This window comes from Peromyscus maniculatus, chromosome X (genome assembly GCF_049852395.1).
Source record: "Peromyscus maniculatus bairdii isolate BWxNUB_F1_BW_parent chromosome X, HU_Pman_BW_mat_3.1, whole genome shotgun sequence".
Classification (NCBI taxonomy): Eukaryota; Metazoa; Chordata; class Mammalia; order Rodentia; family Cricetidae; genus Peromyscus; species Peromyscus maniculatus.
Genome location: NC_134875.1, coordinates 74604923 through 74632895, shown reverse-complemented (window position 1 = coordinate 74632895; position 27973 = coordinate 74604923). Strand labels below are relative to the sequence as shown.

General features: G+C 33.9%; 1 protein-coding gene across 3 annotated transcripts in view; it reads left to right on the top strand.

Moving 5' to 3' along the window:
• The window catches only part of LOC102912650 (connector enhancer of kinase suppressor of ras 2-like), a 410055-nt gene that overhangs the window by 302057 nt on the left and 80025 nt on the right, over positions 1-27973 (top strand). For all 3 annotated transcript variants that reach the window (XM_042269133.2, XM_042269132.2, XM_076562981.1), the window contains 2 exons: positions 18076-18587; positions 22451-22499. In XM_042269133.2, the coding sequence (XP_042125067.2) occupies positions 18076-18587; positions 22451-22499 (561 nt within the window). The remainder of the gene's footprint in view (positions 1-18075; positions 18588-22450; positions 22500-27973) is intronic.

Below are 27973 nucleotides of genomic sequence, written 5' to 3'. Positions count from 1 at the left end.
AAGTGTAACAGAGATCATTAGATAAGAGTGACCTATCTTGTCCCATTTTTCCCCAAGTATCTTGTCTTCTACCAACTTTTATTCTTTTAAAGCCTTGATCTCAGCTAATTATGATTATCACAGGCAGGACTTGTTCTTCAAATCAGAGTGCTTCATCAGTTACAGAGTAAGAGTGAACCTGAGTGAATGAATACACTTCAATTTTTAATGAATGATTTTGATAACTTCAAGATAAATATAAAGATGAGAATAGAAGCCAGCTATAGTTTTGTGTTGACTGTATTATATGAGAATTTAAAGTTAAGTAAATGGAAAAATTCTTAATTCAATTTTATATTTTACACTCATGATTACTGGAATCCCACATTAAACATTTTGAAGCATCCTTACAAGACTTTAGTTCCTAGTATGTTGAAATGGATCACATTTTTTTCTTTTCTACAAAGAAAGAATATAAAGATATTATAACGAGATTCCAGAAAGCCCAATACTATATTTATGTGGGTATGTATTGGTTTGTTATTACCACTAATAACATGCATTGATTTTTTAGAATTGTTTACAATTCAGAACAAATTATGAATTTCATTGACAAATTATTTTGTTTCTACAATTCTGGAAATTAGCTAATATTTTTACATTAACATTTAAGGGAATTGAAAGAAACTCAGACAAATTTTACTACTTACACAATTTTCAAGCTGTTGATTCTAGAGAAAGTATAACATAAATCTTAAAAGGTCTTATAATAATAATAAAACAAAAAACACAGAGCCGGATATTGGGGTGAATGCTGAAAGATCAGAGAAGTAGAACAGCCAGCCACTAGGTTGCCTCTATGAAATCTTTAGCCTCAAGAGAGCAAGTTCCTGTTTCTTCACACCTTATGTACCTTTCTGTGCCCTGCCATATTACTTCCTGGGACTAAAGGATTGTGTCACCACTGTCTGGTCCCATTTCTCTCATGTGGCCCAGTATAGCCTTTAACTCACAGAGATCCAGATGGATCTCTGCCTCCCAAGTCATAGGATTAAAGGTGTGTGCCACCACTGTTTGACCTCTGTGTCTAATTTAGTGGCTGGCTCTGTCCTCTGGTCCCCAGGTAAGTTTTATTGGGGTGTGCAATATATCACTACATTTCCCCTTTTTTGTCTAAAATAATAAAAGGTTATAACTAATATAAGAAAAACTATATACAATAAGTATATACAATATATACAGGCAATAAATACATCAACAATGTCTAGTCCATTTGCATTTACAAATTCAGAAAAAAATACCCCATTATCTATTCTATATTTGCGAATCCGAAGGATTATATCTAATTCACCTTCTATCCTAATTTGCATTACCAACCCAAAATTATCTTTTAGTGTCTTTCAAACTTATACACTTTACATTGCATTAATGAGTTTCTTTTAAAAAATTGTTAACAAGGAAAACCATAACTATAACTATCTAATCTTCAACTCCCTCAGAGATCTGAGAAGGAAATAATATTAACTGAATAAGCAGGAAGTGCAAACATGCAACTTCCAAAAAATGTGATAAATAATGACAGAAACTGCTGGCTGCCTGGATAGTCACCCAAGGTTCCTCTGCAGTGTTGGTCCATCCATCTTCAGCCTACAGACCTAGCATTGACAGATTTTTCTGTGAAGCAGGATTTTTTTGAAGGGCTATCCTACTTTGTCTTGGCAAAATGCAGCAGTCCTTTCTTTTGTGTCCTGCTTGTCCATTTTGGACAGCATAGTGTCAGCAGTCAATGTAAGGTTACTTTCTTGCCCAGTGGCTAACATTTGCCACAAAGAAAGTAAACTCCATATGAAGATTCTTCAATGCCCAGCATTTTCTCTGAAGTAGATTGGTGCTGCTAGGAGCAGAAATGTCTCATATTTATAAAAAAAAAGTGAAAAAATACATTATTAAATCATCTTAAATGACATATTCTATACAACTCTGAAGTATTTGAACATGATCTGTCTTCCTAAAATATATTTCTGTTTAACCTTGAAAACATATCTAATATGATTGTAAGTTTGATTGTAATGACTATTAACCTGCATTTCTTATATCCTAATTAGTTGGTAATAATAACTTTCAAGGACTAGCAATGTACATTACATTGTTAAGTGAACTGTATAGGTACAATACCTTGAACAAGATTAGAAATGTATACAGTATTTTCTAACAAAATCAATCTCAAATTTGTATCAATATACATAATTTGATATAATATACAAAAAATCAATGTAAAATAATTAAAACTAGTAGTTGGTTTCTAAAAGTATATTCAATAATCTACCTTTTTAACTTGTATCTATATCCTCCATTTTTTCCTTTTAGCATAGATTCAGTAATCTACCATTTATCCTATCATTTCTATATCTTTTTTCAGAGTAGATTCAGTAATCTGCTTTTTATCTATATCCCCTTTTTTCTTTTGTTTTTATTCAAGAACCCCGATTCTAATTTCCTTTGTTTAGCTTTTTTCCTATCCATTAACAATTAATTTGTAACAAATCATCCTAAACAATTACAATTATCTATAACCCACTGAATGACCAAAAACCACCCCTTGGGAATGTGGGCTTCGTGTTCTTAAAATCATTTCCTGCTGTCTGGGGGCAACAGCATCTTTAGGGGATCTTGAAAAGAAAAATTTTGAGGTTAATTGTCAAGTCCTGGAAGAGGTAGCTGTATCATTTGTTGTCCAGTCTCTGCATAATGGGAAAAAGCAGGAGAAAAATTTTGAGGTTAATTGTCAAGTCCTGGAAGAGGTAGCTGTATCATTTGTTGTCCAGTCTCTGCATAATGGGAAAAGGCAAGACTTGTCTGAAGTCCTTGCTCGAGTAGTCTGCAAGGATGGATCATCTCAGCTAGCCATCTCAAGATTGTCTTGAGCAGTTTGGAGTCCAAAACTGACCTTTGCATAGTGTTTGTCAGCTTGGTACTATGATCGTCCTGATAGAATCATCATTGTGGGGCCCCATCATCGTTTTGGAGACTTCAAAGTCACTGTTAGACGTGGTCATGGTTCCCTGCAGAAAACTGATAGAGACTCAAACCCAAAATCATGTACAGGAAGCTAGATGAAGCCTTTTTTTTCTAGAATTAGTTAGTACTCTACATGACTGTTAACATTATGACAAAAGCTTAAATATATATAAATCTTATAAATTTCAATATAAAATTCATACCTTAAGTTTTAGAGTCAAAATAAAATCTAAAAATTATAAGATTAATAGCAAATAGAATAGTTGCTTAATTTTGGTTTTTCTTCTGTCCCATACCAGGTGACTCTTCTGACATGATACAGAGATTTTGCATTTTCTCTTAACAAGCATACTGGGTTTAGACAAGGAGAGAGCCACACTCCAACTCCAAAACCAGCTTAAATTTTAATTGAACTGGGACTACATAAAGACCATTTGCATTATATGTCTGTAGAGAAGAGCAGACACAAACATTTAGGAAGACTTATGAAATTTTATCCTGTTAGGTATTTGATATACCAATAGGCCAATTTACTCTTTTTATTGGGGCATATTTTCTGGGTGATGTGTCCTTTTTCTTCAGATGTCTTATTTATCCAGTGTTCTTCAGATTACTTAGCCTTCATTCTCCTGAAAGACAAAAACAAAAATCTTTCCCCAAGACTAACTTTGGGGAGGTTACCTTTTGGCAAGTTATACCTGACTAAGTGAAAAGCATTTGTTAGTTGTATAAGTTAGTTTAAATTGGATGGTCATGCTGGTTGATGAACTATCACCTCTTCTAATTAAGAGGTCTCTCGTTCATACCGAACCTTTATCAATTTTGATGGTATCCATAGCTTTTCTTCTGCAGAAGCAAAAGCAAAACCTCATCCCCAATTTAACACATATCCTGGTTTCCATTCTGAGTTCAGTGCTTCTTTAAAGTATATAGGCTCATTTAATTCTGTAGTTTTTTTTTCTATTATCCAATGTCTCTCTGCAGCTGTTGTTCCCTTCTCATTAGCATTGACAAAATTCAAAGTTAATAGAGAATTATTTAATCTGTTTCTGGAGGTTTTTTTTACCTCTTTCAGTTTATTTAGCATATCCTTTAGAGTTTAATTTGATCTTTCTATAACTGCTTGACCTGTAGGATTATGTGGTATGCCTGTAATATTAATATTAATATTGTAATAAGCAAAAAGCTTTCATTTTACCAGAGACATATGTTGGAGCATTGTCAGTTTTAATTTGTGCAGGGATACCCATGACGGCCATAACTTCTAGCAAATGAGTGATTACAGAATCAGCCTTTTGGGAACTCAGAGCAGTTGCCCACTGAAATACTAAATAGGTATCAATGGTGTGGTATACATTTCCAAATTCTGCAAAGTGAAATGCATCCATCTGCCAGATTTCATTCCTCTGAGTACCCTTTGGGTTATATCCTGCTTGTAGTAGAGTTTGATTGTATAAAGATCAAGTAGGACATTTCCTTATAATTTCCTTGGCTTGTTGCCAGGTTATAGAAAAATCCTTTTTTAAACCCTTACTATTGACATGATGGTTGGGTTTTGTTGTTGTTGTTGTTTTACAAAACTGTGAGGCCTCCAGTGCATTTCCTACCAATAGTTGATTCATCTCATCATTTCCTTGTGCTAGAGGGACTGGCAGTCCCGTATGAGATTGGATGTGAGTTATATATAAGGAATACTTCCTATTTATGATTATTTCTTGTAACTGAATAAATAACAAAGTTAATTCTGACTCACGAGGTATAAATTCTGCTCTTTTAATATATACGTATTCTCTCAGTATAGTGAGAGTCAGTAACTATGTTGAGAGGTTCAGAAAAATCCATTAATACCACCAGAATGGCATATAATCCCGATTTTGGTAAAGAATTATAAGGACTTTAAAACACTTTTTTAAAAATTTTCTGATTTGTAATATGCTTTCCTTGTTTGTTTGCATCTGTATAAAACGTAGGGGCTCTAGATATTAGTGTTTCCTGTGCAATGTAATGCAGGTTCCAATTAGCTCTCTTTATAAGTTTATTCTATCACTTTGGGGATATTTGTTGTTAATCTCTCCCAAAAAAATTACTGCAAGCTCTTTGCCAGGGTTCACTTTTGGCCCATAATTTGTAAATTTCATCTTTAGTTAAAAGTACTACAATTTCTGCTGAATCTATTCCTGCTAATTGATGAAGTCCTAATTTTCCTTTTAAAATCAAGTCAGAGATCTTTTACACATAACTTTTTAATTTCTTTCTCTGTTTATTTGGTAGAAATATCCATTCCATTATAATATCCTCCCTCTGTATTGCAATTCCTGTAGGAGAATGATTCAAGGGTAAAATAACCAAAATGATCAAGCATTGGATCCACATGTTCATTCTGAATTTTCTTGCCCATCAAAGCCAATTCTTTCTCAGCTACAGTTGATAATTCTCTTGGACTATTTAAGTCCTTGTCACCCTCTAAGTTTTTGAACAAATCATTCAGTTCATTATTTTTTTACCCCAATAGTGGTCTGTAGATTGGAAATGTCTCCAAGTAATCTTTGAAGTCATTAAGAGTCTGTAATCGATCTCTCCTAATTTGTACCTTTTGGGGTCTAATTTTTTGTAGACCTATTTTATATCCTAAATAACTAATAGAATCTCCTGTTTGTATCTTTTTGAGAGCAATATATAATCCCCGAATAAGGCCAATTTTTCTTTATTTCTTTAAACATTGTTTCTAAAGTATCCACATTTGAATCAGCTAATAAAATGTCATCCATTTCATGATAAATTATGGATTTAGGAAATAGTTTACATATTACTTCCAACAGCTGTCATAAAAAATATTGGCACATGGTGGGGCTTTTCAACATTCCCTGTGGGAGAAGCCTCCATTGATATCTCTTAACTGGCTGAGAATTATTATAAGTTGGCACCAGGAAGGCAAATTTTTCTCTGTCTTTTTCTTGTAAGGGTATTGAAAAGAAACAGTCTTTAAATCAATAACTATAAGAGGACATCTTTTAGGTAACCAAGTAGGCAAAGGAATTCTAGATTGTAGAGAGCCCATTGGCTGAATTACTTACCTTGTAAATAGCTCTTAAATCTATTACCATTCTCCACTTACCAGATTTCTTTTTAATAATAAATACAGGAGATTTCCAAGGGCTGGTTGATTCTACAGTATGCTGAGCATTTAACTGCTCTTCTACCAGATCTTCTAAAGCCTGGAGTTTCTCTGTTGTTAAAGGCCATTGCTAAACCCATACAGGCTTGTCTGTTAACCATTTTAAAGTTAGGGCTGTTGGTGTCTTTGAAAGATCAGCAGCTGTTGTGCCCTGTTCTTATACAACCTGAATAGTTGGTGACTGTTCTTTATAATACCTTTTAATATTTTTCCTAGAAACATGTTAATTAATGGCTTGTTTCTGAGATATGAGGAATGTTAATCTGAGTATTCCATTATTGTAATAAATCATGTCCCCATATATTCATGGCTATATTCGCCACATATGGTTTTAATTTTCCTCTCTGTCTTTCTGGTCCTATACAATTGAGCCATCTTGCAATCTGTTTCACTTGAGACAATGTTCCAGTAACTAAAAGTTGATCATTTACCTCCTGAAGAGGCAAATTTAGATGCCAGTATTCTGGTGCAATTATTGTTATGTCTGCACCTGTGTCTACAATACCCTCCATGAGAACATCATTTATTCATATTTTTAATTTTGGGCTTTGTTCATTTATATAATTTTGCCAAAAAATTCACTTTACGGTTTCTCCTGAATATTTTGTTCTATTATAGCTGTTGCATCACCCTAAGCAGTATGGTTTTTTATAATATGCATTAGGTTCTTAAATTGCTCTTTCTAAGGGGTTTCTTCTATGATGGCATGAAAAGACTGAAACGAATTTGTCATGGAGGCCTGCGAGAAGCCCCTCAGGGAGTTTCCCAAGAGAAAAGGCAAAGGATAACCTTGCCTGTCCTTTGTTGATCTACATTCTTTAGTCCAATGTTTGCCTTTACCACACCTTCTGCATAATCCAGAAATAGGGGCATTCTGTTGCCTTTATTCCTTAAAGAAAACATTGTTTCTAGGAATGCCCTGTTTACAGTCCTTTTTTAGGTGACCTTGTTTACTGCAATTAAAACATCTGACATTACTATTTTTCTTCAAACATCTTGAAATCACCTCTCCTGTCCAAGCATCATCATGGTCATGAGATTCAATATTAATTGTATCTTGGATCCATTCCTCTCAGGATGCTGATCTTGCCTTTAATGGCCTAATTATCCTTTTGCATTATGCATTTGTATTTTCCAAAGCCAGACATTCAATTATTATCTGTCTAGCTTCTGAATTTGGTATCATTCTATGTATTGCTGAAGACAGCCTTCATAAGAATCAGTGAGGGTTTTTTTGGGCCCTGTATAACTTTTGTAAATAACTCAATTTGCTTTCCTACTTCTTCAATTCTGTCCTAAGCTTTCAAGGCTTTTATATGATGAAAGGGTGTGGTCATCATATAATGATTGTCTTTGTATATCAGCATAATTGCCTTCTCAAAGAAGTTGATCTTTGGAAATTTTCATACCTTTATCCCTATATTGTTGTTCAATAATTTTTTTTTTTTTTTGGTTTTTCGAGACAGGGTTTCTCTGTGTAGCTTTGCGCCTTTCCTGGAACTCACTTGGTAGCCCAGGCTGGCCTCGAACTCACAGAGATCCACCTGGCTCTGCCTCCCGAGTGCTGGGATTAAAGGCGTGCGCCACCACCGCCCGGCTTGTTCAATAATTTAACCTCATCTTTCTACCTGGTCCTTCATTGTAACTGGGGACCAGCCTCTAAGATCACTGTAACCAACTCTTTTTTCTTTTTCTCTTCTTTAATTAAGAGATTTTTCTATTCATTTTACATACCAACCACAGATTCTTGTCTTCCCTCATCCTGCCCCCCAGACTCCCCCCAACCCACCCACCATTCCCATCTCCTCCAAGGCAAGTCTCCCATGGGGAGTTAGCAGAGCCTGGTATGTTGCTAGAGTTTTCCGCCTTGCCCACAGTCAGGACAAATCTTTGTCACCCACCAGTCCCACAGCCGCTCAGACCCAACCAAGTAAACACAGAGACTTACAAACTGTATGGCCGTGGCAGGCTTCTTGCTAACTGTGCTTATAGCTTAAATTAGTCTATTTCCATAAATCTGTACTTTGCCACATGGCCGGTGGCTTACTGGCATCTTCACATGCTGCTGGTCATGGCGGTGGCTGCAGCAGTCAGTCCTTCTGCCTTCCTGTCCTTTTATTTCTCCTCTCTGTTAGTCCCACCTATCCTTCCTGCCTAGCCACAGCCGATCAGGTTTTATTTATTGATCAATCAGAACAACTTGACATACAGACCATCCCCCAGCACAGCCAAGTGCAGACCATCTCAGACACCTGCACTCAGGCCCATGGTCCTAATCATCCTCTATGCGGACCTGCTGGGTAACGCCACAAAGAACCCAAGAAGGGCTCCCACAGGACATACAGAACATCCCACAGCACTGGTACATTCAGTTAAGGCAGGTCTAAGCCCCTCCTCCCTGCACCAAGGCTGTGCAAAGTGTCTCACCATAGGCACTAGGCTCCAAAAAGCCGGCTCATGCACTAGTGACAGTTCCCAATCCCACTGCCTGGGGGGCTCCTGTAAAGTTCAAGCTAAACAACTGTCTCGCTTATCCAGAGGGCCTAGTATACCCAAACTTATGGAACACTATGAAAGTAGTGCTAAGAGAAAATTCATAGCACTAAATACCCACATAAAGAAGATGGAGAAATCTCACAGTAGTGACTTAACAGCACACCTGAAAGCTCTAGAACAAACTCTAGAACATAAAGAAGCAAATTCACCAGGAGGAATCAATGCCAGGAAATAATCAAATTGAGGGCTGAAATCAATGAAATAGAAACAAAGAGAACAATATAAAGAATCAGTAAAAAAAAATAGTTGATTCTTTGAAAAAATCAACAAGATAGACAAGCCCTTATCCAAATTAACTAAAGGGCAGAAAGAGCATCCAAATCAACAAAATCAGAAATGAAAATGGAGACATAACAACAGACAATGAGGAAATCCAGAGAATCATCAGGTCATATTTCAAAAACCTGTACTCCACAAAATTGGAAAATCTGAAAGAAATGGGCGATTTTCTGGATAGGTACCACATACCAAATTTAAATCAAGACCAGATGAACTATTTAAATAGGCCAATAACCCCTATGGAAATAGAAACATTCATTAAAGTTCTCCCAAGCAAAAACAGTCCAGGACCAGATGGTTTCAGCACAGAATTCTACCAGAATTTCAAAGAAGAGCTAATTCCAGTACTCTTCAAATTGTTCCACACATTAGAAACAGAAAGAACATTACCAAACTCTTTTTATGAGGCTACAGTTACCCTGATACCCAAACCACACAAGGATGCAACAAAGAAATAGAATTACAGACCAATCTCCCTCATGAACATTGATGCAAAAATACTCAATAAAATATTGGCAAACCGAATCCAAGAACACATCAAAAAAATTATCCACCATGATCAATTAGGCTTTATCCCAGAGATGCAAGTGTGGTTCAACATACAAAAAACTGTCAATATAATACACCATATAAACAAACTGAAAAAAAACACATGATCATCACATTAGATGCTGAAAAAGCCCTTGACAAAATCCAACACCCCTTCATGATAAAGGTCCTAGAGAGATCAGAAATACAAGGAACATAACCAAATCTTTCTAGTCTTAATGGATAATTCTATTACAAATTGAACATGAGTTTAACATTTTCTTCACAAACAGAATGCATACCATATGACACTATAGCTTCTTTGAATCTCCTCAAATCTAACATTTGCACAGGAGTCCAATCAGCTCATACACAGCCTTGAGCATTTGGAAATTCCTGATGATTACTGGATAGATTAAGGTTGGCTGTTTGAAAGCCTTAGACTGTTTCTCTTTAACTGTAAAATGCAATGCTGAGATTGGTTCAGCTTTAAATTCCACTGTCTGGGTCTGAATTTCTCCTTGATCTGTTTTAACAAGTTTTTCTAAAACTTTTAGCACTCATATTAACCAACTTTTTTAATGTTAAAACAAAAATTATCAAACAAATTATATTTATAATTAACTTTACTTCTTTACAACATTAATTATCCTCTTATTTAGTTGTTCCATTTTCAGACTGCCTAATGTGTTATCAAACACAGACAAAACACCCTCTGTTGTAAAAGTGTTTCCCATTTTTTAATGTGGGAATAAAATTCTCTTTTAACTTATTTCTCCCTTCAAGAAATCTTAATTGACTCACCAACTCTGCTGACTACATAATACAGTAGAAGCTCAGTTGGGTTTCAAGGAATCTACCTAGTGTGGTAGCAGCTTGTGATAGGGATCCAGGGAGAGCCTACAACCAACCAGGAGAGAAGAAGTGAAAGATCCAGCCATCTGGATCTGGTTGGTTAGGGATTCCAGCCCACTTGGGATGGAGACTACAGCCACATGCAGCTTAGGACTGAGCTTGGCCTGCAAGGCAACAGGCAACCAGCTTTATCATGAATTTGTGCCACAAACGTTGGGTGCCAGATGTAACATGAATCTCAAAAGGTCTTATAATAAAAAAAAACCCAGAGCCACATATTGGAGTGAAAGCTGAAAGATTAGAGAAGCAGAACAGCCTGTCACTAGGTTACCTCAATGAAGTCTTTAGCCTCGAGAGCAAGTTCCTGTTTCCTCATGCTTTATATACATTTCTGTGTCCTGCTGCATTACTTCCTGCGATTAAAGGCATGTGTCCCTACTGTCTGGTTCTGATTTTATCACATAGCCCATTACAGCCTTGAATTCACAGAGATCCAGAGGGATCACTGCCTCCTGTGTGATAGGATTAAATGTGTGTGCCACCACTGTCTGACCTCTGTGTCTAATTTAGTGGCTGGTTCTATCCTCTGGTCCCCAGGTAAGCTTTATTTGGGTACACAGTGTATCACCACAAGAAAGACCACATTACTCTGTATGAGCACTTTCATTCAAGCATACTGTTGGTCCCATTACTAGCCTTCTGCATGTTACGAAACTCACAAACTAACAGACAGTACCTAATATTTTCTTTAAGCTTTAGTGTAGTCAACATTCCCTAAGGAGATCTTTGAATCTAATTTGGAGCTCCATTCTACTCCTCAAATATACTTATTCAGTAAGTCTTTTAGGGTCAAAATATATGCTTGTTAACAAGAACCAGGTGACTCTAACGCAGGTGCCCCACTGTAAAAATACTCTCACAGAGACTATTTCCGATGAACCCTGGTCTAGTTCAAGTATTCTCCTGTTTTTTCATATTCTCCCATACTAGAAAACACAGCATAATTTTGGAAAAATTAGAATAAAATATGTTAACTTTTGATTTAATGTTTTTTTTCAAAATGTTTTCATTTTTTCATGTTCATTACAAAGGCTAAATTTAAATATGTGAAATTTTCACTACCTAAAACCATTGTGTGCATCTGTAGTATTCTGCTTTTGGTCAACTACAGAGTGAACCAAAAATGTTTCACAGACATTGCACACTGCATATGTTTTTCAAATTTATATTTAAAAATAAATTTGTTGAGAATTTAATAAAGTAAATGAGAACTTCTCTGTTGGTTATGTTCTCCAAAACACCTGGAAAATACAATGGCTCATAAATATTTTATACATACCAAATTCTCATGTATAAGGCAGTTTATCTTTTTGGTAAGCTGCTAAATTTCTCAGTGTTTGTCATCAATATTTTTGAACTAACTGAACCTTGAAAAATCTGTTTAAACTAGATGTTCTATTGCTTCTCTCTAATTTCGTTTTACTTCACATTAGAAACAGGACTTTTATAGAGTTAAGAAAGTCACTTTAACTTAGTGATTATTTAGACTTCTGGTATATACATATTTCAGCAATTATCATGTCCTCACTGATGTATCAGTTCATAACACATAAATCCCTACTCATTAGAGTTAGAAGTGTGAAACTGTCCACTGATAACAGTTTAAAGACAGTGTTCATGAGGTTTTTATGGTGATGCACAAGCACAAACGTCATCTCTACGATCAGAAATAGTAGTCTGTGCAGTAAAAGTCATTAAATAAAGAGATGAGAAGTCTTGATTTTAATCTCATCATGGGTTTATGTTTTTGCATTTGTCATTGTTCTTGTTTCTAATAATGAGAGTTACTTTGGATAAAATGGCACTTTAATTCTGTGGGCTTAGTTTCTTCCAAACAGGGATAATTTTAAAGTTTCTTATAGGTTCCACCAATATTCATTCAAAGGTAAAATAATGGAGGATAAACTGATATTAGATAGGATGGCCAGGGAAGTTCTGTTTGATACTGTGACAATTGAACAGAGGGCTGAGGGAAGAAATGGAGAATATCATGGAAATAAGTAACCACAAGAATCAGTTTGATGTCTCAAAAGTGAATAAATCTGAAATGAAAGACATATTGACCATATTATCAGTATTATTTAATCAATAGCCTAAACCAAAAGATAAAGGAGACAAAGCTTGTGTTATTATTATGAGTGAATGAATGCCATGCATACAGTAATCTCATATTCATCAAGTTAATGTTTCCCAATTTTTCATTTTTTATTGTTGCCTGCTTTTCTGTGTATAGTAAACAAAGGGGATAATAAATTTCAGCACTATAATTCTATTTCTGTTTATACGGAAGTTCTGTTTGAAATCACTAAACATCTCTTTCTGTGAATAAACCCTTGTTAAAAGTTAACAAAAGTGCTAAAACAAAATTAAATTAACACGCACATACTAGAGAATTGGTATCTACACTAAATTACTTTATAATCTATGAAAAATCCATTTTTAATACCACAATTTTATTAGGTTTAGAGATTATCTTATACTAATTAAATACTTCTAAAAATTTCCTTTAAAACAGGTGTGGCAAACAGGAAAAGGTCAGCATGATCAAAAATTAAATTGGCATTGCTGGCTATTTCAGTGTTGATATTGTGGTTATCACTGCTAAAAAACATTATCACAGCATTGTGCTCATGTTTTCTTTTTAGAAGACAGAAAACCAGTTATTTCTATGTTAGAAACTGTTGCTGCCACAAAAGCAGAAACAATTAAGAATGATTATTATTTTATCCAGTAAAAACCACTATTTTTAAGTGATAAATGCTCATATGACACCCAAATAGACTGACAGTAAAGTTGGTGACAGATTTTAAGAAGTTGTGTGTGTGTGTGTGTGTGTGTGTGTGTGTGTGTGTGTGTGTTTCCCAGTGAAAAAGTAACCTACTTTACTAGGTATGGTATTTTATATACATGTTGTATCTTTATTTTATAATGAATTATGATAGATACATGCATCTCTAAACATTACATGGTTTCTCATTTAAAACAAATGAAATTTGGGACCACTGAAAATTTTTTATCACTTGATTTGAAATGTCACATATTTATGACAATTTTTAATAATATATTGTTTTAAATAATAAAGCTCAGACTAGAAATTTTTAAAAACAAATATAATTTAACTACTTTGCAGGAAACTCAATTACAAAGAACAATACTTAATCATTGAAAAATATGCAAAATATAATAGATGCCAATTTATTTTTGTCTGTGATTATTTAATTAAACCCCAGTATGATTAGTCTTCATTATTTCAAACTCAAATAATTAGTAATTTATGATAATTCAGAATTGATTGTCCTAAATCTTATCTTGATATTATTTAAAAGAGGTTAGTTCTTATAGATAAATTCATAGTAGTAAACCTGTTTCAAAGCAGCTCTCCAACTTTGAAACTGTCAACTACAAACCCCACAAAAATACATTTAAAAATTATTTTTGAAAATCTATTTTAGGATGGCTAGAGAAATGGCTTGGTGGTTAAGAATACTTACTACTTTTGCAAAGGACCCAGATTCACTCCCCAGAACTCACATGGTGGCTCACAACCATCAGTAATTCTAATTCCAAAGATCCAAACACCTCTTCTGACCACCATGGGCACCAGTAATGCACTGGTGTTTATACATATAGGCAGGCAAAACACTAATATACATAAAATAAAGATGAACAGATCTTTCAGAAATCTAGTTCAGTTGATAGAATATTTGCCTACTATGCACAATGCCTTGAGTTCAATCCTCAGCAGTATAAAATTTGATGTAGTAGTATGTGTAGGTAATCCTAACTTTTAGGAAGCAGAAAAAAATGAGATCATCCTTAGCTATATAGCCACTCCAGAGTCAGCTTGAGTTATATGAGGCCATTTCTCAAAATCTCTAAATTCTGTCTTCTACTGTCAGTAAAGTAATTCACAAGTGTCTTCTACATGACATTGGTTTATATATGGGAAAGCTAGATGCAGAGAGGAATAGGAGGAGAATTTAGCTGACTTTATTATTTTTCGTTTTGGTATTATCCACACGTAGCTTTGATATCTTGAACATGTTATTTACTACAATGTTTCTTATTTTCTCCTCCTATAAAATGAAGCATTTATAAAATTTCAAGACCCTTTGTAGCAATTTCTATGGCCTACAACATCTAAGAAAAAGTTGTTAGGCAAAATAAATAATTTTTACTATTAATTTAAATTTTTTCCTATAATTATTCTGAAGTAATCAAAATACAATAATATCAATACTAGCATTTAACTACTCTGCACAAATATTGCCCTTGCCTCTACTTCTATCACACATCAAGAATGCTTCCCTTGTGTTCCACATTTTCTAGACAGCCTTGATTCTTAACATTAAACTATAAATTTTCAACATAATTCTATTCGATCACCCATAGGGTCTTATGCAACTGCCATGGTTTTATATGACTGACTCTTCCAGTTAGGCTGTAGGAAAACCAAAACAACCAAATAGAGGGCATCAACATAATAAAACACTCTGAATATCAGTAAATGAATAATGATAGAGAACAGGGTTATAGTCACTTTGTCAGCTAACTCTGGTATAGGAGATAACAGGAAACAGTGAGTTCACAGAAAATTTAGTGAAGCATTATAATAACATTGCCTTCACTTGTTTTTATTTTAATATTTATTTCCCAGATTCAACGCTGTAATTCTAGCTCAACTGGGATTAATAGACTATATTATTAAATGTGTCTATATGCCTGAGAATTTCCATTTAAACAGATGTTTGGCCATTAGGAGGATTTGTACAGACTTCCTTAATAATACCTATTATTCATTCTTTAATCAATCATTGATTACACTTTCTGTATTTTTATTTTATATTCTGAAAATATATTTTATTTATTCAGTTTAAAAAATGCGTTATATTTTATTATTTAAATTCTAGTAATACATTGCAAGAATGCTAGTATTAATTGAGATACAATGATGAATGCTTCTTGACAAAGCATCTTAAAAATGGTATTATGTTTGTAACTCGTATACGCTGGACATTCTGACTACAACTTTGATATCTCCACTGAATGATTGCCATCCAGGAGCATTTTAAGTGTTTCTGTCTGGCGATGGTAGAGAAGAATTAAATATTTAATTATTTCTGACAACAATAAGTAAGATAGTTAAATATTCATAAAGCTATACAAATACATTTATAGCACTTATTTTACAGTGATTTATAGGAATTGAGTTCACTGGAATTCATAACAGTGTTTAATGCAGAGATGTATATATACTCACTTCTAAAGAAATTAGTGCTAAAATAATCTTGTACATAGCCTATTCTTTTATAATTCAGCTCAGAATGGGATATGCACCACAACTTACAATAACTAATTTTCACTTCCTTTTTAAAGGCACTTTATAGTACTGAGAATACAGACTTTCAGAATCAGAATAGTGTCTATCCATTTTGATCACTTAACACTTGCTACCATGAACAAGTTAGTTCATCATTCTGTCTTTATTTTACTTACCTATAGCATGAAGATAACAGTATCTACTTCATAGAGAATCTGTGAGTGTTAAATGAGTCACCAGGTGAAAAGCACTTGAATAGCAGCCATTTGATTCTGGTTATATATTAACCAGTCTCTATTCTACATCTTTCTCCATGTTGGGATATTGGTTGGCTTAATCTTGTGCAAGTCATGGGCTTACAGTCCCAATTACTCTTGAGTTCCTGTGTGCAGTTGTGCTCTCATGTCCTTCAAATACTGTTTTGATTACAGGCACACAGTCCCTCCAAATTTTAGTCTTTTCATCTCCTCTTCTATGATGATTCCTTAGCATTCGAGGGAGAGAGTGTGATATAGATATCCCATGTAGGCCTGAGCAGTCCATAGTCTCTCATCCTTTGTATGTTACCTACCTGTAGATCTCTGCTAATTATCATCTACTGCTAAAGAAACTTCTCTCAAGAAAGATGAGAGATGTACTAATATGAGTATAAAGATAAGAACTTAGAAGAGAGCTTATTGTTATATCCATTTATCAGAATAATAGGAGGACAAGGTTCTTTCCTAGGGCCTATGACCTAGCTAGCCATGGACTTTTGACCCAGTTAATGGTATCAGAGATGTACTCTATCATGTGGAGTGGGCTTTAAAATCCAATCAGAAAGTGGCTGTTACTCCTATTACTTTTGCACTATTATTGCACCAGTGGGTGTATCTCAACAGGGATCATAGCTTGATAAGACTGATTGTGACTTTTCTCACCCAGTAGCATGCATAGAAACTTCAAGGACTATGAAAGATAGCTAGTAGATATGAAAATCTGGGACAGATTTTTCCAAGTCCTATGACTCAGGTGTGTGGTGTCTTTAGCAACAAGGTCTTATTGATGAGTTCTGGAGGGTAACCAAGAGAAATGTAGTAGTATGTCACTTGGTAGAGGAGGGCTATGGGCCACACTGACAAACAATTTGAAAAGAGATAACCCATTACCTGGCACTGGACTTTATTTTTTGATAACCTATGCCCCTCCCTGTTATAGGGTAATATAGGGTAAGTCCATATATATATATACACTTCCACAGTAGTAGGTTTATATATGGCATTTTCAAAGATCTTTAGTGTTAGTTATCCTTCTCCACACTCCTCATCTACCCTCTGTTCCTATCCCTCACACCATATCCCTTCTCGTTACATTATTTTCCTTTCTCCCTTCATTCCACTTGGAGTTCCAATAGAAAGACAGAATGATATTGGTGCAGAACAATATTCAAGTTAGTAAGTACCAAAGAGCCTTTTTATGATGTCTATTCTGTACTTGTTTCTCTTTAACCAGCTATCATATAGTAACTATAGTTTACAAAACTGTCAGCATATCTACTCATACAACATATGCAAAACTATAGCCATCAATAAACATTACCTCAGAGTTGTTATACCAATACCAATATAGTCCAGATGAGAAAAGTCAATATATATTATAATCCTTCTCTTTCTTCATAGAGTATAGTCACCAAAATTATGTATTATATCAGAATGGTTATGTTATGAATTAGATAAACTAATACCTTGCTTGTTTCTACTTGAAATCAGTTTCAGACCATTTGTTTTTAAAATACATTTACTTAATTTTACTTTTAAAGTATAAGCTATATACATAATTAAAAAAACAAAACCTATATAAGGTTTACTCAAAAAGCGTCAATTTCCTCTTAATTACCTGTACTTCATTATTACTTTTCTGCTTCAAGTGTGTATCCTGATTTTTGCTTTCCTCTGTTTCTCTTTTCAAAATAAAGTTGTATACAAGAAAGTGGTTGTTTGAAATGCTTGAACAAAAAGTTTTGAAATAACTGCTTTTATATTTAATTTTTTTTAAATTCATGCCAGAACAGTTACCAAGTTCTTAATAAATGTTTTCTGTCTAAAAACTTGTATGATTTCTTCACAGGAAGAAAAAGTACACAAAGCAATATTCATCTTTTTTTTTAAACTTGGTTGAAATTGAAACAAGTTGTATAAATAAACTCAAATAATCTAAGTATTTTGAAATCCAACCTTTATTTTTACTTAGACACTCTTAGGAATCTTAACTCTGCATTTTAATAGCTGAACAGCTAACCCTTTGTTCTTCTCTTTGTTTTATTCAGTTGCTTGACAACTACAGAAGTGCTTCAAGAGGTGAAGGGGGATCTTTGGCAGTACCTATGAGAAAAATTACTAGATCTTCTGAGGTACCAGTTTGGAGATCAGCAGAGCGACCTTCTTGGGGACCTGAAGGAGGACGACTTGTCAGATTTGAAAGGGGTTATGCTGTAAATCCTGCTAGAGATCTTTCGATGATGCCTGCACAAGGCCATGCAATGATTCCTGCAAGGGGCCGTTCCATGAGTCCTGCAAGAGGCTACTCCGAGAGATGTGGTAGAGAACGTGCTCAGAGTCTTACAAGAGCATACACTAAGAGACAAGCAAGGTCAAGAACCATGAGTCCTTTCAGGATGCATGCTGTGAGTTCTGCACAGGAAACTACTCTGCAACCAGCACAAAGATGTCCCGTGAGACGTGAAGAAGAATTTCTTCTGGGAGCTGCAGTGGGACTTACTGTGAAACCAGCAGAAAGATATGATGAAGAAACTTCTAAACTTACCAGACAATCTACCCAGTAAGTTTCTTTCAAGTAGCTTTACAATAACATGCCCAATATATATTATATCTCTAAAGTAAGGTTGGATTTTTCACATGAATACATTTATGACTGTAAGTATAAAGGTACATTATATAGGGATTATTTAAAGGACTTAAAGGAATTCAGTAAAGGAAATATTTCAAACTGTATTGTTTACTTCCACCTTTCTTTCATTTGAGGATAGTGTATGAAGTGAAAAGGAACAATATATTCGACATTTCCAGAAAAATGAAAAACATTTAAAAACAGATAAATTGATCTTCCAGAAATATAGTCATTTTATGTTTTATATCTCCATAAACAATAAGCAATAAAATCATTTCATCATCTCCTTATATTCAAAAGGCAAAAGTGGCCATACATAAAATGGTAAGATAATAGTTGAAAAAAGCTTATAGAGTTATTTAAAGTGATGTTTATCATCTCTTGAACAATATTATAAAGCTTCAGAATTCACCAAAAACATCAAGTGTCTCTAAGGGTTTTATTTTTTTCCTCCATATTGTAATATCCTATATATAAGGTACTAAATTGTGTAACATAAATCAGTGTGTTTTATTACTGTAAAATCAATGTTTTATTCATAGTTTTGTTATATGAAAAAATATTTGGCATCAAATACCACACCCCAAGGCAGATTTCTAAACCAGAATCTAGCTCTAAAACTCTATTGGAAACAAGTTTTTCCCCCTCAGGCTTTCTGTCATTTTTAGTATATGCTTTATTGAACAGTTACCAGTTTAGAGAGAAAAATACTCTTTGAAATATCAGTTCTACCTACTGAAGAACTGCAAAATATATCTGAATTAAAGCCATTTGTTATTCATTAGTATAGTAATAGGAGAGCCTTTCAGTTTTCAAGAGTAACTTTTGTTCATGTTACATTGACTTTAAAATATTAATTATTAATTATTTAAGGCTGCAAAGGCAGAGGGAGATGGGGAGATAAGTGATATCAGAATACATCATGTGAAATCCATAAAGAATCAAAGTTTAAAAATTATTAAAAGTTTTTAAAATTATCCTTAGCAAAGTGAAACTTTGTGTTTATATTTTTTCACATCTTTAATTAAAATCTAGTTATATTAAATTTCCCTTTCTCTTTCCTTCATCCAGCTCCTCCCAAGTCTCCTTCTTTGTAATCTTTCTGTGTTCCATATTGATAGCCTCTTATATATGTGTATATGTATATGCATAAATATATATGAATAATGCATATGTATGTATACATATACACATGTGTATTATATATGTATATGTTTAAAAGATACATACATGCAGGAGGGGGAGGCTATATATGTATACATGTGTATATGTGTACATGTATGTGAATATATGTGTGTGATTTGTACATATGTGTATATATGCCAAATATAGAAACAAACCTGTGCTTTGTGTGTACATGGTTTGAGGGATGATTATTTTGGTTTGGACAGACAATTAGAAAGCTCATCCCTGAGAGAGGTTACCTCTGCATCTCTCAGCAGTCATCACTTGCTTGTAGTTTCTTGTCTAATGGAGTGATTCCGAGATTTTACCCCTTCCTTGTTAATGTGAATATTTAACTGTTAGTGAAATTTCAAATGGAAAACTGATAGCTGGAAGACATGCCAAAACCAGCTTTCCAATAGAGTCAATCTAGAAATATTGACTTACCCTTCAGAACTTAATGGACATTAATTAAAACCTCACAAACTTTGACATTTTGGGTTAAATAGTAGGTACTCTTTTAGGGCTGACCATTTGTTATTGGTTAAGCAATTGGTATGCTCTCCTAGAGAAATGCAATCAGCATTCCTAAGTTGCCTAGAGCCCCCATCAACTTTGTCTGTTGTTGTCCTTATTCAACTCATGTTTAGGCAGGATGATGGTGAGGCTGTATGGGTGTAGCTTTTGACATTTCTAGGAGACACAGTCTCACAGAAAAATCACTGACCCTCTCTAGATCTTAGAATCTTTCCACTCCCTCTTCTACAATGTTCCTTGTACCTTAGGTGCAAGACTGTTTTGTAGATTTGTCTGTTCAGACTGGACTTGACAACTCTGCATTCTGATTGGTTATGATTTTCTGTAATGGTTTCTGTTTTTTACAAAGAGACATTTGTTTGATGAGGTGTGAGGACCACAGTTACCTGTGAGCATAAAGACAAACATTTAGAATGTAGTAAGAGATGGTGTTCTTTTAGTAAAGTGGTGGTTGTAGGTTCTCCTCTAAGACACATGTCTTCACCAGCCACAGACAGTTGACCAGCTTTCTTGACCAGGCATAATTTCATTCTTGTTGAGTTGGCCTTACATCTAAATCTCTGTCTTAAAGCAAAAGGTATATCTAATTACACTGTTATTCTTATTAACAAGTCAGCTAAAGTAAGATGTAGTCAGGTCTGCCCCACATTATTAGTAACATTGCAGGACCTAGACTGATGAAGTTATCCTCTCTTTAGGATATAACATTCTCATGGCAGATGCCAAGAGCATAAGAAGCCAGCTTATACAATGTGTTCATAGCTTCTGCTCAAACTTCTACTCACTTTTCACTAACTGAAGAAAATAACATGACTAAACCTAACAGACCAGAAAAAGATAGACTTGGCCTACATGGGAGGAGGAAAGGAATACTTGCTAAATCATAAATTCTGCCACAGTGTTCAACCCTACTGCAATAGTATCTACATATTGGCTATAAATATGACTTGATTTTCTCATTTCTTTATGAGATTTTTCTGTGTTGTCTTAGTTGGGGTTTCTATTGATGTGAAGAAACACCATGACCATGGCAAATCTTATAAAGGAAAAAACAGTTAATTGGAGATGGCTTAACATTTTCAGAGATTTAATACATTATAATCATGGTGTGACATGGTAGCATGAAGGACATGGTAGCATGAAGGCAAACCTGGTGCTATAGCTGAGAGTCCTACATCTTGATAGGCAGGCAACAGGAAGTGATCTAACACATGTCCTCCAATAAAACTACACCTACTCCAACAAGGCCACACCCCTAATAGTACCATTCCCTTTGGGGATCATTTTCTTTCAAAATACCACATATATCATGCCTGAATATAAGTATCACTGCAACAAGTACTCTTTAGATCCACATCATAATATACTTTTAGATGCAAATGACAATATTTTTACTTTTTCAAATATCAGGAAGTTCTTGGTAAATACTGTTGTCTAATTGCAGGCTGAATATTAAATATTCTTGTGAAATAATATCAAATATCTACAACAATTAATATGGAGTTCAGTGGCCATTTCTAATTTCTTTGACATTGCTCCATTTTTAGTAAGTTCATTACTTGATTAATTTTACTCATTATAAGTCATTTTAGACACAAGTTCAAATGAATATGTTCCTAGTAATTTCACTGTAGATTACCATATATTACTTTGTTATTTATTTGTTTTGTGGAAAATGAATTTTAATGAATAATTTTATGACTAGAGAACTATAAGATATTCAAATATTATATGAACAATAAAATGTTTTAGTTCTTATATATGTATATGTGTGTACATATATGTATATACATACATGTATAAAATATGTACTAACTTAGCAAGACACTGGGATTTTCTATATTTTTTCTAATTTTGTAATTAGAAATTGACCATGAATGTATTTCCAGGATTGTTTCCAAGGGTTGGTCTTATAAATACTTCATAACATTTTTATATTGCCATTTGAACATATTGTAGGAAACAAACGGTTAGTTGTTTCCAACTTTGAAACCATGAGAATATTCAATTTTAAACTTCTATTTAATATTTTACTGCTTATTTCTGGATTACTTTTAGTGTGATTTTAAAACTTGTCTTTTTCTTGTCTTTAGGTCTGCTTCTGATGATGATCCAAATGAAAGTGGATCCTCAATCATAATGGTAAAAATTACACAAATATCTGTGCTGTTTGAAAGTAACATTTTTACGAACATTGAAATCATCCTTCTATGTCAAGTCATATAGATTAATTTTTATCATTTCTGTTTGATGGATATTATTTATATAAATGTATAAAATAGAATTGCATGCATATATTGAACAATTTTGGAAGGATACACACAAAATTATTGTCAATGGGCAAGAGGAAAATAAACACAGTTTCACTATCTACAGTTCATACTTCTATTTTGTTTGACTAGTTTGTGTGATATTTAACTTTGTCCTTTTAATACATTTATAATTTAAAAATAAATATTTACTATGAAAATGAATATTCAAAAACATATATTATAAGCTTTGGAAATGAAGTGACCCAATTACCCAATTATATTTTCTCTTACTTTCCTATGGAGAAAATTAACACTAAAGACAAATCTTAGAGTCACAAAGCATGGCTAGACAAAGATCGGGGTTTACTTTTTTGCCTGAGCCATCTCTTGGAGTAATTACTAACACAAAGTTGACTGCGGAATGCCTGTTACTTTCTTGAAATAAAAAAAAAATAATAGAAATGTGTTCAAACAAACAAAAATATGAAACTATTACCTCACATATAATGGACCAGTGCAAATTTGTTAAGTGAAAGAAAAAATATCTAGAATTGTTAGTTTTTTCATCAACATTTGGCAGAAATACTTCATTTTAACCACAATTATTATTACATCTGATGGTAATTTCTGTTTTCTCTTACAATGACCTGTCACAGACATAATTTCATTTGCTTATTCATTCATTCATTGATTATTTTAACTTTTGTTTGGATGTGGAGGGTTTTTTTTTTCAGTGCTGGAGATTAAACATAGTGCTTTGTTCATGCTAATAAATCCTCTACTACTGAGCATCGCCCTCAGCCAGGACAGAATTTTTAATTTGCCTCACTTGAACTAAACAAATCTACCTACTCATTTCTTGTTCTCACTGAGTGAAAACAATGCTAATCATAGGGAAAGCAGGAATTTGAATTTTATTAGGTGAGTTGTATGGGATACAATTTCTTTTAAAAAAACACATATTATTTAATTTCTTCCTTCCAAGTATGTTTTAAATGAGTCTCAAGTTTTAGTAAGAATATAGGTAGTTTTTAAAAGAATTGAGTAGCACTAACTAGTTAATTGACACTTTTATTGCACCAATCTGAAAACTCAGAATTAATATCAAAGCTGGAAGTTTCAACAAATTTATACACATAAATCTGACAATTCACATAAAGTAGACTAAAACCTCAAAATATATCACTGAATTAATTTTAATTATCTTATAGTTATTACAAAAGTCCAACTTATAACTTAAAACTTTACAAAATAATATTTAGTCACATTGTTTAACTGGAATATTCAAACCAAATGTCTAAAGGAGAATTATCACCAATTAAGAATAGACTCTTTCAGAAAATAAAATTGGAAAAAATACTTCCATTTATTCTTTGAAGCTAGACTTACCTTGATACTAACTCATGCCAAAGAATGTACAAAAGCAAAATTAAACTACAGACCAATATTCCTAGAAAATGTAAGTGAAGATAAATGCAAAAATACTTGACACAATATTAGCAAATCAATAGCAATATAATAAAAATGCTACATGATCTAGTGAAATTTACTCTAGGGATACAATTCTAACTCAATATTTGAAAATTGACCACGTAATCCAAAATCATGCATATATTTAAACAAGTGTGTAAAAATATAGCAATAAAATTATATTAAATGGCCGGGCGGTGGTGGCACACGCCTTTAATCCCAGCACTCGGGAGGCAGAGGCAGGCGGATCTCCGTGAGTTCGAGGCCAGCCTGGGCTACCAAGTGAGTTCCAGGAAAGGCGCAAAGCTACACAGAGAAACCCTGTCTCGAAAAACCAAAAAATAAAAAATAAAATAAATAAATAAAATAAATAAATTAATTAATTAAATGGTGAAGGACTGAATGTTTTCCCATTAAGATAAAAAAGAAGTATCTTCTTGTTAGTCTATCATAAAATATTATTTGAATGGTAAAAGTTAGAAAATAGTGAAAGAAATAAAAGGTCTAGCTAATATAGAAATATAGTGTATTTATAAAGTTCACCACATTGTATAAATTGTTCCAAAATTAATATTCAGATTCCATATAATACTTATACCAGCTATAAATTTTGGTATCTATAGAGAATATTATAGAATATATAGTAAAGCAGAGAAATCACAATAGCCAAATCAATTTTTTATCACAATTTTTATTCATTTTTGAGAATTTCATAGAATGTGTTTTGATCATCTTCACCACCCCTAACAACTCTTTTTCCATCCAGCACCATCCCACCTCTCACCCCTCACCCTGCTGTTTCCCTTCATACCTAACTTTATGACCTTTTTTAAAAAAATCAATTATAGTTGGTGATGCCCATCTTTGATATGTGGCTTTCCAGTAGAGCTTAATCAACCTACCAAGGGCCATACCCTTAAAGAAAACTGACTCTCTCTCTCTCTCCCAATAGCTACCAATTTACAATAGCTCCTTAAATAGTGGTAGGACTGGTGTTCATCTCTAGCTGAAAGTTTTCTCTGGTCCCGCCTGGCTCCTGCAGCCCCACAGTCCTGCAGCCGTTAAGACCCAAGTAAACAAAGAGAGGCTTATATTATTTTTAAACTATGACCATGGCCAGCTTCTTGCTAGCTAGCTCTTATATCTTAAATTAACCTATTTCTACAAATCTATACTTTGCCACATGGCTTGTGGCTTACCAGTACTTTACATCTTGTTTCTCCTGGCAGTGGTTGGCAATATCTCTGTGCTCTGGCTTTCTCCTTCTTCTCTCTCTAGTTAGAATGTCCCACCTAACCTTATTCTACCTCACCATTGGCCAAACGGCTTTATTTATCAACCAATCAGAGCAACACATATTCACAGCATACAGAACAACATCACCCATAATTCATCACCCTTCTCAGTGCTAGGATTTTTCTGGCTTAAGCTTGTACAGGTCTTCTAAGTGCTGTCAGCAATTTTGAATAAAAAAAAAAGAAATTAGGAGAAATCAGCCTTCCTTTCTTCAAGACAAATGACCAAGCTATACAAAACAAAATTCCATGCCATAATGTAGAGATGTACACATAAATAGTAAAAAAAAAAAAAAAAAAAAAGGAAATTCAGGGACAGTGAGGTGGCTCATCAGGTGATGGTGCCTGTTGCCACATCTGATGACATGAGTTCAATCACTGGGACCTATGTGGTAGAAGATAGTCAGCTCCCAAACTCTTTCAATCATGTGTAGTAGCATGCATGCATGTGCCAGCACAGATGCGCGTGCACGCGCGCGCGCACACACACACACACACACACACACACACACACACGCACAATAAATAAATAAAATGTAATAAGATAGAAAAGAAATACAGAAACTGATCTATGTAAATACATCAAAAAGAAATTCAATAAAAATGCAGTCTTTCAACAAATGGTTCTGGAGTAATTGAAAATATTTAGTAAAATTATAGGCCCAAAATAGAGACCTTGATCTAAACCTCACCCCTTTGAAATAATTCAAAGTGCACCAAAGTTCTAAATGTGAAACTTAAAAATTTTAGAAAATGGTTCTTCAGAAAAAAATAATTGGTTTGTAGAACTAGGAAAACATTTCTTAAATTGACATGTAAAGGACAATCCACACATTTGATAAACTTGATCTGTTAAAATTATAGACTGTTGTTTGATGAGGAAGATAGATTAAGGCATATCTGGAAGAAAATAATCACAATCCACAGCTGTGACATTGGACAATGATATAGAATATATAAAGCGTTACTAAAATTAGATGAGTATAAACTATCCCATGAGAAATTTAGTACTATGCAAAAGACTTTGGTAAACTTACAAGTTAAATATCCAATCGCCATAAGACCCAGCAGTTATACCTTTGGGCCTGTATATACACTAAAACTACAAATATTAATAGGTGCTTTATTCAGGATTAACAAAGCCTGAAATAATCCAGACCTTTTAATGCTCATAACATTTCAGATAAATATTAAGAGAATTATGCTAAATGTTCAAAGTTTAAATAGCTAACAGTACACTTACGTAAAATTCTCACCCAGATCAAATTACAAAAATGGAAAATACATTAGTCTCGAGTATGGAGAGAACAGGACAGAAATCAGATTGGCTGTATTTGACTATGGGAGAACAATTAGAGCAGAACCTTGTTTTGACAACTCTCTTATGTATCTTGATTATGTTGGTCCAGTGGTCTTCAACCTTCCTAATGCTGTGACCCTTTAATATAGGCCCTCATGTTGTGATGACCCACATCCATAAAATACTTTTGTTACTACTTCACAAATGTAGTTTTTCTACTGTTTTGAATCATAAAGTAAATAATGATATTTAGGATATCTGCTATGTGACCTCTGTCGGGTTCATGACCCACAGGTTGAGAATTGTTGATATGGACACACTGATTTTGATCTGATACTACAGTTGCAAAAGATGGAGAGAAATTCATAGACTCTCTGAATTGTAAAGTGAAAAAAATCAGGATTTGATGATTTGGAATGAAAGGAAGATTGTCAAGAATGACTTAATTGAGGTTTCTCATTTGTACAGAAAATGCAATAAGAGAACAATGCAGTTACTAGAATTAAGGAAGGAACCAGAAATATTTTTAATAGGAAATATTATAGTGTTTTTTAAATCATCTAGGAAGATATATTCAAAATCAAGATGGTACAGGAATAATGATGAAAAGGAAAAGCAGGAAGAGAGAGAAGAAGAGGAGGAGGAGTGGAAGAAAGGGAGGCAGGAACAGGAACAGAAGGGGAAAGGAAGAATGATGGGAGGAGAGAGTGTAGAAGGAGGGGAAGGGGAGAAGAAAGCAATAGAGTAAATGAGTGATAAAATTCCCTAAAGCACCGAAGATGGATTCCTCATTTATGTAAATGAATAATCCACATTCAGATAATGACCAGTCAACATAGAGCAAATGAATGACTAGTTAAAATTTCTATATTTTTTTATTTCCTAATTGTTAATTATGTGAGTATAATGTAAATTACCCTTTAAGAAAAGTTAAAATGCATAATCTATCTGTAACTATTGAATTTTAGGAGAAGCTCCATCATTAATAATATGAAATGAAATAAGAATTAATAAGAACAATTGGTGCAGGGAGGTGGTGGCACACACTTTTAATCCCAGCACTCAGGAGGCAGAGGCAGGTGGATCTCTGTGAGTTTGAGGCCAGCCTGGGCTACAGAGTGATTTCCAGGAAAAGCACAAAGCTACACAGAGAAACCCTGTCTCAAAAAACCAAAACAAAACAAAACAAAAGAACAATTGGTAAGCTTAGGGAAAATTTGTATTCATATGTGTATACTACTTGAGAGATAATTCTTTTATACTAAAAAGTATCTTTTATACCTTTGAGAAAACAGATAC